The sequence below is a fragment of the Tribolium madens genome, unplaced genomic scaffold (assembly GCF_015345945.1).
Source record: "Tribolium madens isolate multiple individuals breed KSU strain unplaced genomic scaffold, Tmad_KSU_1.1 Scaffold_19;HRSCAF=116;Tcas5.2_LG9, whole genome shotgun sequence".
Classification (NCBI taxonomy): Eukaryota; Metazoa; Arthropoda; class Insecta; order Coleoptera; family Tenebrionidae; genus Tribolium; species Tribolium madens.
In genome coordinates, this window is record NW_025400983.1 from 1,606,322 (window position 1) to 1,619,186 (window position 12,865).

At 29.3% G+C, this 12,865-nt stretch overlaps 1 protein-coding gene across 3 annotated transcripts in view; it reads left to right on the forward strand.

Moving 5' to 3' along the window:
* LOC123011187 (trafficking kinesin-binding protein milt) overlaps positions 1 to 12,865 on the forward strand; it is a 29,873-nt gene that overhangs the window by 14,296 nt on the left and 2,712 nt on the right. For all 3 annotated transcript variants that reach the window (XM_044408532.1, XM_044408523.1, XM_044408541.1), the window contains 8 exons: positions 3,297 to 3,401; positions 3,534 to 3,638; positions 6,799 to 6,875; positions 7,273 to 7,522; positions 7,640 to 8,183; positions 11,335 to 11,610; positions 11,665 to 12,314; positions 12,364 to 12,602. In XM_044408532.1, the coding sequence (XP_044264467.1) occupies positions 6,825 to 6,875; positions 7,273 to 7,522; positions 7,640 to 8,183; positions 11,335 to 11,610; positions 11,665 to 12,314; positions 12,364 to 12,602 (2,010 nt within the window). In that variant the 5' untranslated portion in view covers positions 3,297 to 3,401; positions 3,534 to 3,638; positions 6,799 to 6,824. The remainder of the gene's footprint in view (positions 1 to 3,296; positions 3,402 to 3,533; positions 3,639 to 6,798; positions 6,876 to 7,272; positions 7,523 to 7,639; positions 8,184 to 11,334; positions 11,611 to 11,664; positions 12,315 to 12,363; positions 12,603 to 12,865) is intronic.

Sequence of the window (12,865 nt, forward strand, 5' to 3'; positions counted from 1 at the left end):
GTAGGGATTTTTATTTTTAGATATTTTGTCAGGAAAAGGTTTACCAAGTTGGTGTTTTTATGGATTATAGGGTTTTTTTTGAAAAAAAAAAAAATGAATTAACACATTTTTGCTAATTCTGATTTCATTAAAAGAAAATTTCGTCTTTAAAATGGTTTGTAACTTGGCTGAACTTAGATAAAATGGCAACAATGTGTAGTAATGTTAAGTTTACAGATATCTACTATTTTCGATTCGAACTTTTTTAGAAAAAAATAATTTAAGAGAAATATTAATCTCCTGATTCATATTTGGTTATTTAAAATAGAAATTAAAACTAGGGATTTTTCAGTTTTTTTTAGGTTTTTTGGTGAAAAAGTTTACGAAGTTACAGTGTTTTATGGATTAGCAACTAGGGGAAAAAATATTTTTTGCTTATTCTGATTTTATTAAAAGATAAATTTGTCTTTAAAATGGTTTGTAACTTGGATAAAATTAGATAAAATGGCAACAGTGTATAGTAATGTTAAGTTACACTACTATTTTCGATAGTAACCTTAAAAAAAAATTAAGAGAAATATTAAATATTTGATTATTTAAAATACATTTTAAAATTAGGGATTTTTTATTTTTAGGTATCAGTCAAATTACAATCTTGTTCATTTTTTTTAGGTTTTTTGGTGTATTATAAAATCTTTCTTACGATTGAACGTAAAAATACAATTTTGAGTAAGTGTAATAATCAAGTTTTACTACCTAGGGACATTTATTTTTTTGCAATATTAATCTAGTTGCAAACTTTAAAAAACTAAACAAAAGAGTGGTTTGTGACCCCAATAAAAATGCGATATTTGGTTTGAAACCTTGCTTAAACGTTGAATTTATAGAAAAACCTCAATTTTTTTTAATACATAGCTGTATTTTGGGATGTATATCTCGCTTATCACACTTTCCATATTATTTTAACAACGCAATACTAACAATCGAGATTAGTTAATCTTACTAAAAATAATTCTGTTATTGTTTATCAAATCTGGTTAAACAAGTCATAAAATGCATTTTTCAGCCTTGGATAACTAACACAAACCTGAAAAAAAAAACATCATTTTGACCGACTTAAAACAGGTCTTACCTTTGAACTCCGGGTTAGTGAATTTTTTCCCGGAATGTGGGGTCATTCAAGGTTGACTAAAGTCACTTATTGTTCAAAAAACGGTTACATAACGTTTTATTACTACTACTAAAGAAATTTTATTATTCTACCATCGATGACGACATTGTAATCATAGGACACATTATATAATTTTTTGTGTACATTTTTGTAATAAAAAATGAGAATTGCCTACCTTGTGCAGAAAAATATTTACTTTTTATCTCCTAATGATGACTTTTTTCTCATTTTCTGTGTTGAGCAATTGTCATTGTCCAGCAGAATTTTTCAGAATTTTCAGTGTTGATTTTTTTTTCAGAGCTGTGCAGTTTTATATTTGATAGATAAACACATAATTTTTCAAATTTTCAAATTGTGCAGAATGAAGAGCTTGAGGAATGTTAAAATCTTGAGAAATAGAGAATTTTAAAAGAATGAGTTTTTAAAGAAAATTTTTTAATAAGAAAATGTCGAAATATTGGAAGAATGTCATTCTGAAACTCAAAATTTCGTAAAAAATTATGGTAAAAATCTTAAATCTTGATTTGAGACTCTTGAATTATGCAAAACTTTTTTAAAATCTTGAAAATAGCTAGGGAGAGTTTGATTAAAGTTCGCTGAGAAAATTAGTCTTAAAAGACCTGTTTTATGTTTTTCAGAATAATAAAAAGATCTTGAGACAAACACATAATTTTTTCTTCAAAATCTACAGAATGTAGAATCTTTAAAAAGGCGAATAAAAAAATCATATGTTTAAGATTTTGAAAAGTGATGGAAGACTTGGGAAATATTGAGAAATTTTGGATATTAGAGTTTTGAAGATATAAAAAACTCGTGAAATAATCAAGAATTTGAGATTTTAAATAAAAATTTTAACAGCTTAGAGAGAAGCCCAAAAAAGGAAGAATATTTATAACTGCGTTGGAATTCCAAATCTGATCTTCAAAAGTAAAGAAAAAATTTTAAGATTTTGAGCAAACTAGTATCTTGAAAATTTGTAATATTTTGAGAAGAAATCTTAAATTAGAAATTTGAAAAGTAAAATCTTGAAATAATTTTATATAATTGTTAAAGTAGAGACGTTGAAAAAGTCAAAATTTTACAGCATAAAAAAATTGGTAAATTATGTAAGAACAAAAGATTCAAGATGATGTGAGAAAAACACATTTTTTCAAATTCGAATTTTGAAAAATGTAGAGCTCAAAAATTTTGAGGATTGTTAAAATCTTAAGAAATAGAGAAGAGGAGAATAGAAATTTTGAAAAAAGAACACTTTGTAATAAAAAAAAATTGAGAAATTACAAAACGTCATTATAGTTCAAAATTTCATAAAAAAAAGTGCCAACAATGTGAAAAAAAAAAAGTGAGATTTTAAATAAAAATTTCAACAGCTTAGAAAGAAGCCCAAAAAAGGAAAAATATTTATAACTGCGTAGGAATTCCAAATCTGATCATCAAAAAAAAAAATTAAGATTTTGAAGAAACTAATATCTTGAAAATTTGTAATATCTTGAGAAGAAAGCCTAAATTAGAAATTTGAAAAGTAAAATCTTGAAATAATTTTATACAATTGTTAAAGTAGAGACCTTGAAAAAGTCAAGATTTTACAGCATAAACTGAAAAAAAAATTGGTAAATTATGTAAGAACAAAAGATACAAGATGATGTGAGAAAAACACATATTTTTTTTTTTGAAAAATGTAGATCTCAAAATTTTGAGAATTCTTAAAATCTTAAGAAATAGAGAACAGAAGAATAGAAATTTTTAAGAAAGAACACTGAACGTCATTATAAAGTTCAAAATTTCATAAAAAAGTGCCAAAAATGTGAAAGAAAGTGAGATTTTAAATAAAAATTTCAACAACTTAAAGAGAAGTTTACAGAACTAAAAAATACTTATAATTAATATATTATAATATAAAAAACGTTTTATTACTACTACTAAAGAAATTTTATTATTCTACCATCGATGACGACATTGTAATCATAGGACACATTATATAATTTTTGTGTACACTTTTGTAATAAAAAATGAGAATTGCCTACCTTGTGCAGAAAAATATTTATTTTGTATCCCTTATTGATGACTTTTTTCTCCTTTTCTGTGTTGAGTAATGTCATTGTCCAGCAGAATTTTTCAGAATTTTCAGTGTTGATTTTTTTTTCAGAGCTGTGCAGTGGCGAATCACTTCCTGAAGTGGAGATTATCAGTCTCTTGGAAGAACAAATTCCGAAATACAAACTAAGGGCCGATACATTGACGAAATTCGGAGGTAAGTGAACAGAATTTCAGTCATGCGTTGCGTTTATTGAAACAACAAATAAACGTAGAAAATTTACGTTTCAAGGTTTTCAGTATCAGTGTTGTGCGAAAAGTGTGCGAAAAAGTTTTGTTTATTATGCAGGTTACGAAAATCAGGATTGGTTTATACCATCGCCGGCTTTGCAAATCGACGAGGCCGATCTGAAACTCTCACCGGATCAAATCCGTGAAACTCTTAATTATTTTCGTAAGTATTTTTTTTTCTCGTTTTAATTAGAAGCAATTTTGAGTGATTAAATTAGTACCGTAATTGCCATAATCCCGTTTCATTGAAAGATTTAACAGATGTTACGGATTAGTTTTTGCTTGTTTGAGGGGAAAAAGTGGTAATTTCAGTCGCTAAAAATATTTCAGGATTGAGTACCGAGTGTCATGATTATTTTTATTAGCAGCTGAAAAATAGGTCTGAAAATATTTTCTTTCAGATTAAGGTTGTTTTAATTGCGTTTTCCTTTTATTGTTTTTATGTTTAAGTAGAGAAAAGTGTGTCTCATTGATAAATTATGTTTTCTTTTCTGCTTCGCTATTGTTTTTCATTGTTGTTAAAGTGTCATTTACGATGGATTTTTCTCACACTAGAAATATTTTTTTTTATTTTGACCTCAAAAAAAGTTTGTTTATTTTAAGTTCGCTGATGTTTACAGAAATAAATTCGTTTCCTGTCGATTATATAACAATTTTCAGACAAACATGAGAGAAAGGAAATGAAACTATTTTAGTGTTCTAACAACCAAGAAATTGGTCGAGAAAATCAAGTGGTTGAGGAAGGAGGGAGATTTTTCCGAAACGTTGCACATAAAATGTAATCAAATTTCGAGTAAATTAAAAAAGTATTCGTTTTTTATTAAAAAATTAAAACAAACCTGAAAAAAGAGTAGTTTGAATTTTTTTTTTAATTTTTATCTAAATTTTGCTTTTATTCTTGAAGATAGAGGACTTTGCAGTATGATTAAAATGTTGGAATAATTTAAGACATCAAAATTATGCTTTTTCAAAAAAAAAAAAGTTGTTAACTCTGACGAAGTAAGATGAATTTTACGAAACGTCGTTGCTGTTTATTAAGAAGTGTATATCAAGTTTTTGTCAAAAGTTTGCTCCTTTAGAAGAAAATGTTAAATAATGAAAAACCTTAAAAAAGTGAAACTATTAAATCTGAACCAAGAAAAAAGTTTGTTCTTTCGAAACTAATGAGAGTTTGCTCAAAATATTGGAGTAATCTGAGAAATCAAAATTATGTCAAGTTTTTATCAAAAGTGTGCTACTCTATTTAAAAAAAAATGTTAAAAAAATAAGACTCAAGAAATAAAGACATGCTATGGAAATAAAGAATTTTATTTTCCTAACTTCACTAAAAAACTAATTTTTTTATTAAGAAAGAAAAAAAAAGAAATTCCAATTTTTTACAAAAAAGAAAAAATTGAACTTGAAAGAAAGTTTTATGGAAACAATAAATTGTTAAAAAACTGATTCTTTATAAAAAGAAAAAAAATGAAAAACCGTAAAAAATTGAAACTTGCAGTGGAGAGAAAGGAAAAACTAAGTATGTATTTTGTTGTCTTAACATTTAAGAAATTTCCCGTTAATAAGACTTGAAGAAGGAGGGAGATTTTTCCGAAACGTTGGCATATACAAAATTTACCTGAAATAATAATTAAAACGAAAAAATAATGATTCTAAGTCTACTCGCAGTTAAATTGAAAAAACACTACTTTTTATTACGAAAGAAAAAATAAAATAAGAAAAAAATAAACTTGAAAGAAAACAAAAATTTTTTAGTTAGTAAGAAAATCAAAAGTGGTCAGACTTGAGGAAGGAGAGAGATTTTTCCGAAACGTTGGCATTATTTTACATTAAAAAATAGGAATACGTATTTCATCAAAAAGGAAAAATTCAATCTGAAAAAAAGAGTTTTGTGGAAACAGTTTTTCTAAAATTCTCAAAAAAAAAAAATAAAATCTGATCAAACTAAAAAGTTGACTCTAAAAATGGAGATTTGTGCTTTCGTAACTAATGAAAGTTTGCTTAAAATATTGAAGTAATCTGAGAAGTCAAAGTTATGTTTTTTGTAATATTAAATTAAAAATTATTTAACCTTGAGGAAATAGAAGAAATTATCCGAAACATCAGTGCTTTTTCTTGTTTAATAAGGAGTCTATATGTCAAGTTTTTATCAAAAGTTTGCTACTCCATTGAAAAATATTAAAAAAAATAAAAACATGCTATGGAATGAAAGGAAAAAAAGAATTTTATTTTTCTAATATGTAACATTAAAAGAAACTAATTTTTTATTACAAAAGACAATACCTATTTTTAACAAAAAAATTGAACCTGAAAGAAGTTTTTTATATTTTTAAAAAACTGATCTATATCAAATTTTTATCAAAAGTTTTCTTCTTGTTATTAAAAAAAATGTTGAAAAATTAGAAAACCTAAAAACAAACGTTGGCAAAAATAAAAAAACAATAGAAACGTATTTCACAAAAAAAGGAAAAGTTAAACCTGAAAAAAGGTTTTTATGGAAAGTTTTTCTAAAATTCGTAAAAAAATTAACCTGAAATAATCTGAGATACGAAAATTATTGGTGTTGTGAGAAAAAAATTAAAATTAACTAAATTAATTAACCCTGAGGAAGTAGAACGACTTATCTGAAACACAGGTGCTTTTCTTTGTTTAATAAGGAGTCTATTTCAAGTTTTATCAAAAGTTTGCTTCCCTAATTACAAAAATTAAAAAAAATTAAAAATGTACAGAAAATTTTCTATTTGTATTAATTGAAAACAAAAACAATGTTTCTTTAATAAATAATAATAAAACCCTTAACCCTGAAGTTGAAGGCCGATCTTGCTAGTAAAAATTATCTAAAATATTATTCCATTGAAAAATTCTTATCTTGAAAAATGAGTAAAAATCTATCACCTTTTCTGACATTCATACACCACAAACTGGAATTTCCGCTATAAATAGCATTTATTTGAAAAATATTGACACATACTAACGAGCAATTATCACTTTTACATAATAATAAATGACGTAGAAACAAAAAAATTTCACTCATCTCAAGTCAAACAATTTTAAACCCAATTTGATAAAAAAATTGACCTCACTTCCGTTTTTTTTCCGATTTGCTCCGTTGATCGTACTTGAAAATTAATAAAAATAAATAAATTTAACACTAAATGAGAACATAATCCAGAGATTTAAGATTGCAAAATAGTTCCAGCGATGCCTATCTGTATAGGACGTGCCTACTTAACTGATAACTTATCACTTTTTTGTAAATTTTATCAATTTCGTTTTTGTTACTATTGTTATTTGGTTGAGGTTGTCTGATTTGCAATTTTTTCTAGTTCTATGTAGTAACCGCGTGAGCCAAATGACCAAGACCTACGATGACATAGAAGCGGTAACTAGGCTTCTGGAAGAGGTAAAAAATACGTTATTTTCGCACCAAGGGAATAAACAACTATTTTAGTCCCGAGAGGCGACCGAAGTGCGCCGAGGGCGTTTTCATTCAAAGTATGTTTATTCCCGAGATGCACACAAAACTTTCCTCCCAACAGAAGAAATTAACAAAGTAAATAAAAAAAATTGTCAAAATATTTAGTTCATTCAAGTGTAATTTTATTTTTTATTTATCACTTTTACATATTATTGTTTAAAAACTCGCACTTTGCTCGTTAAAAAAAATTATTTTATTCCCGAGGGATGAAGCACCGAGGGCATAAAACGTCACTTTATTTCAATTGGGAGGAAAATTGTAATATTTGAAATGAGGTCACTTATTGACCCCCCTTATCGCTAATTTATTTATTTATTTGCAGAAAGAAAAAGATTTAGAATTGACAGCAAGAATTGGGAAAGAATTGTTACAAGCAAACAGTAAACTCGAAAATACCATTGCATCGCTTGAAACGGACCTCAAATCGGCTTTAGAAAAAATCACACAGTTAAGTCATGAAGTACAGAAGAAAACCGAACTTATCCAAATACTTACCAACGATATGGACGAGTCGATTTTCGAAAATGGGACAAGTGGACGGATTAATTTGGAATTGATGCAGAAAAGAATGGGTGTGTTTTTTTTTTTGTTATAGCCTTTTATTTATTAATGCCCTCGGTGCTACGCACCTCGGGTGTATACCTAAAAAAAAAAATTCTCTGCTTTATGATAATATACTATTTCTTTAGCTGGACTTGAGGAAGAGAACAAAGCCTTGAAATCGGAGTACAATCGGCTAGCACGTGACACTGAAACAGTTGAAGCTAAAGAACAAATGCTTCTAAAGGACTTAACCGGCCAACTAACATGTGCTAACACCAGTATGACTTTTCTTGAAGATGAACTTGATCGTCAAAAAGAAGAAAATCGTTTTCAACACGAACAAATTCTCGCACTTCAATCGAAACTTGAAGATATGGAAAAAAAATTAAACAAATTTATTGGTGAAAATTACGAATTGAATGGTCTTTTACAAATAACTAAAGATAATCAAGGCAGTCTTGCAATTGAATTATCTGAATTTAAAGCACGATATTATGAAGTTGAGAGTTTATTACGTGATACACAAGAACAATTGCGTAAATTACGTAAAAAACAAATGCCAGGTGCTAGAATTGCAATGTTTTCATCATTGGGAATGAATTCACAGCCGTTTGATAGTCTACAAAGTGAATTGGAGATGTCGATGCATTCGGAATTGAGCACCGATTCGGGAATTTCCAATCCGGATATGTATGTACTATTTTTTTGAATCACTCTATACACGCATTTTGCATTTTAATGTGTTTTAAAATGAAGTTATATACTCATATAATTACAAAACTCGCACACGGCTCGTGTTGTAAACTTTTTTTGTTTAATTTTTGCAGACCACGTGCCAGAAATGTGTTTTTGAATCACCCTGTAGACACATCAGTCTCATTTTGCATTTTTACTTGTCTCAAATCATTTTATAATCACACAACTCGTGTTCTTCTCGTTTTGTAAACTTTTTCATTTGTTTTATTTTTGTAACTGAGTATAAAAAAGGATAAAAATAAAAAATGGATGTCCCATTTTTGGGTCACTCTGTGGACACATTAGCACGTTTATGTATTTTTACAAGTTTTACAATCATTATTTTTACATGTAGTTAAGAAACTCGCCCTTGACTCGTTTTATAAAAAATCTTAAAAAAAAACATTTTTAAATCATGCACTATGGCCCATTTTTGTATTTTTACAAGTCTCTAATAAGTTTTGCTAACATAATTTTTCATATAATATAATTTATATGCCATTTTTGAGTCACCCTGTGGAAATATTAACCCGTTTTTACATTTTTACAAGTCTCAAATAAGTTTTGTCATCATTTTTACATATAATTAAAAACTCGTACTAGGCTCGTTTTATAAAAAAAATGTTTTTTTTTTGTAGCTTTCAGTAATAGAAAGTATTTGAAACCGACACGGACATGTATTTTGGTATCACCCTGTAGACACATCAGTTCAATTTTGCATTTTTTTTTCAATTAATTTACTTACTCATATAAATAAGAAAAACATTTTTAGTTTTTTATTTTTTCTATTTCACAACATGTATATGCAATTTTTGAATCACCCTGTAGACACATTAATCCGATTTTACATAAGTTTTGTAATTATTTGAAAGAATTTATTTACTCATATAATTACAAAATTCGTCTTCTACTCGTTTTGTAAATCTTTTAAATTATGTTTTTTACATTTCTGACATTTTTGTATCATCCTATACATACATTAGTCTGTATTTGCATTTTTACAAGTCTCAAATGAGTTTTGTCGTCATCATTTTTACATATAGTTAAAAACTCGCACTTGGCTTGTTTTATAAAAAAAAAATTATTTATTTTTTGTAGCCTTCAGTACTGGAAAGTATTTGAGAACGACACGTAGATTTTACATTTTTACAATTTTCAAATAAGTTTTGTAATCATTTCAATCAATTTACTTCCTCATAATTTATTTTTGTTAATTATTCTATTCGTGTTGACAACTTTTTAATTTGTTATTTTTTCTATTTCACAACATATATATGCAATTTTTGAATCACCCTGTAGATATATTAATCTGATTTAGCATTTTAAATGTTCCAAATAAGTTTTGTTATTATTTGAAAGAATTTATTTACTCATATAATTATAAAACTCGTCTTCTACTCGTTTTGTAAATCGTTTTAATTGTTATTTTTTTTTCATTTTGCCAAAAAGTGCGACATTTTTTAATCATCCTGTACACACATTAGCCTTTTTTTTAATGTTTACAAGTCTCAAATAAGTTTTGTCATCATTTTAATATATAAATAAAAACTCGTATTTGGCTCGTTTTTATAAAAAAAATGTTAATTTTTTGTAGTCTTTAGTACAAGAAAGTATTTGAGACCGGCACGGACATGTATTTTGTAATCAACCTGTAGACACATCAGCTCGATTTTGCATTTTTACAATTTTCAAATAAATTTTGTAATCATTTCAATCAATTTTTTCACTCATAAAATAAAAAATCGTCTTCTTCTCGTGTTGCAAACTTCTTAATTTGTAATTTTTTCTATTTTACAACATGTATATACATTTTTTGAATCACCCTGTAGACACATTAATTCGATTTTGCATTTTAAATGTGTCAAATAAGTTTTGTAATTATTTGAAAGAATTTATTTACTCATATTATTACAAGACTCGCTTTTTGCTCGTTTTGTAGACTTTTTATTTGCTATTTTTTTTTAATTTCGCCACACATTTTTTAATCATTTTTACAAGTCTCAAATAAGTTTTGTCATCATCGTTTTTACATATAATTAAAAACTCGCACATGGCTTGTTTTATAAAAAAATGTGTTTATTTTTTGTAGTCACGGACATGTATATGCAATTTTTGAATCACCCTGTAGACACATTAATTCGATTTTGCATTTTAAATGACTCAAATAAGTTTTGTAATCATTTGAAAGAATTTATTTACTTATATAATTACAAAACTCGCCTTTTGCTCGTTTTATAAATTTTTTAAATTGTTATTTTTTTTTATTTCTGACATTTTTGTATCATCCTGTACATACATTAGTCTGTTTTTGCATTCTTACAAGTCTCAAATAAGTTTTGTTATCATCATTTTTACATACAGTTAAAAACTCGCATTTGGCTCGTTTTACAAAAAAAAATGTTCATTTTTTGTAGCTTTTAGTACTGGAAAGTATTTGAGACCGGCACGGATATGTATTTTGTAATCATCCTGTAGACACATCAGCTCGATTTTGCATTTTTACAATTTTCAAATAGATTTTGTAATTATTTCAATCAATTTTTTTACTCATAAAATTAACAAAAATCGTCTTCTCCTCGTGTTGCAAACTTTTTAATTTGTTATTTTTTTCTTTTTTATTTATTATTTTTTTTATTTCGCCACACATTTTTTAATCATCCTGTACACACATTAGCTCGTTTTTGCATTTTTACAAGTCTTAAATAAGTTATGTCATCAACATTTTTACATATAGTTGAAAACTCGCACTTGGCTCGTTTTATAAAAAAATTGTGTTTATTTTTTGTAGCCACGGACATGTATATGCAATTTTTGAATCACCCTGTAGACACATTAATTCGATTTTGCATTTTAAATGACTCAAATAAGCTTTGTAATCATTTGAAAGAATTTATTTACTTATATAATTACAAAACTCGCCTTTTGCTCGTTTTGTAAAACTTTTCATTTGTTATTTTTTTTATTTTTGACATTTTTTAATCATCCTGTACCACATATTAGCCCGTTTTTTCATTTTTACAAATCTGGTTAACATCATTTTTAACTTATAATTAAAAACTCGCACTTGGCTCGTTTTATATAAAAAATTTTTTTTATTTTTTTTTAGCCCCCAGTATAAGAAAGTGTTCGAAACTGTACGCTGTGCTTCACAAAACTCCCTCAGTAGTGCCGACAGTCTCGGAAGTCTCCACTCCGGTCTCGGGGGCTACGCAAGTAGTACAACCGGAAGTGGCCCCCGTATGAGCATCCGGGCTCAAACCACCGACATGCGACGTTCTTCCGGTTCAATTTACAGTAGCAGTTCTCTGGGATACCCCAGTATTGACTCTACCGGTAATTCAGATACCGAATTTAGTCAAACCGATTCTGATGATGGATACCCGTAAGTGGCCCCCTTGAGGGGGTTATAGCCATCATTAATACTCAATTTGTGTAGGGGTAGAGCCCAGAAGGGGATTCCGGGTGTTCCGGGCGCTGCCGACCTCGAAGCAGCCCTAAAACGTCTAACTCCGGGCGAAGTCCTCGCCCGGAGAGCCAACCTCCAACACGGCCCCGCTTTCGGGGGCTATGAGGGCGAGGGTGGAGTCCCATTTGGGTGTCGCACCCCCGATAGTTTGATGTCGACGGGCTCCGGTAACTACATGGGGTGGAAGTTACCCGAGAAGCTCCAAATTGTCAAACCTATTGAGGGGTCACAAACATTGCATCAATGGTCGCAGTTGGCTCAGCCCACATTTGGGGGCTTGTTGGAGGAGAGACCGGGAGTGAAAATAAGGGGTGGGAAAGAGTTGGAGGAGATGGGGTTGGAATCGTACGGTTTGAGTGATTTGGAGGAGGATGAGGAGTATACYAATCCSGGGAAGATTTTTGATTCGTTACAACCCACTTATACATTGACCAATAGCACAGTAATGCATCCKGATGATGGGACTTTTGTAACGCCCAGTGGGCGTGGCAGTCGAGTCGCGTCGGTGTGTTCGAGTTTACAGAATTCGCCACCGCAGACTCCGGGGCAGTTGAGTCGCAGGAATTCGTGTAGTACTTTCTCCACGACTTATGGACTCGCTAAAATACTGAATGAGCGAGGTTTGGACTTGTTTTCGCCTTGAAATTGTGCTAGAATGTGTTTTTGTAGGGATTAAAGCGGCCACGCCCTCCGCATTCAATACGCCGTCAGGAGCCAATAGTTTTACGCCAACGGCCACGCCTTGTAACAGTCCGGATGGAAGCCCCGCCCATTCAAGGTCACAATCACCAGAGCCGTTCAGTTTTCCGCAATTGATTCTCAGTTCGGTGCCACAGTTTATTAAGGATACGGTTGGGGGCGGAGCGAAGAAGAAAGTCATCAAAAGGGCGAAACCCGAAAGGGCAGAGGTAAATAATACTAATTGTTTTACGTGGGATTCGATGTTCACGCATGAATTTGCATGAAAAACACTGTATCACGCTTTATAAGGGTGGAAATAAATGATAAATTATGCACGAGTTTTTATTTTGCATGTTTTGTGTCAGTCTAACAAAAAAAAATATTGACAGGTGTCAAAAGTGACGTTTTGATGTATTTTTCATTTTGACAAATGATGACTACGTTTACACAGCAATTTATTATAATCAGTCTTAAAATAACAAATTTTTGT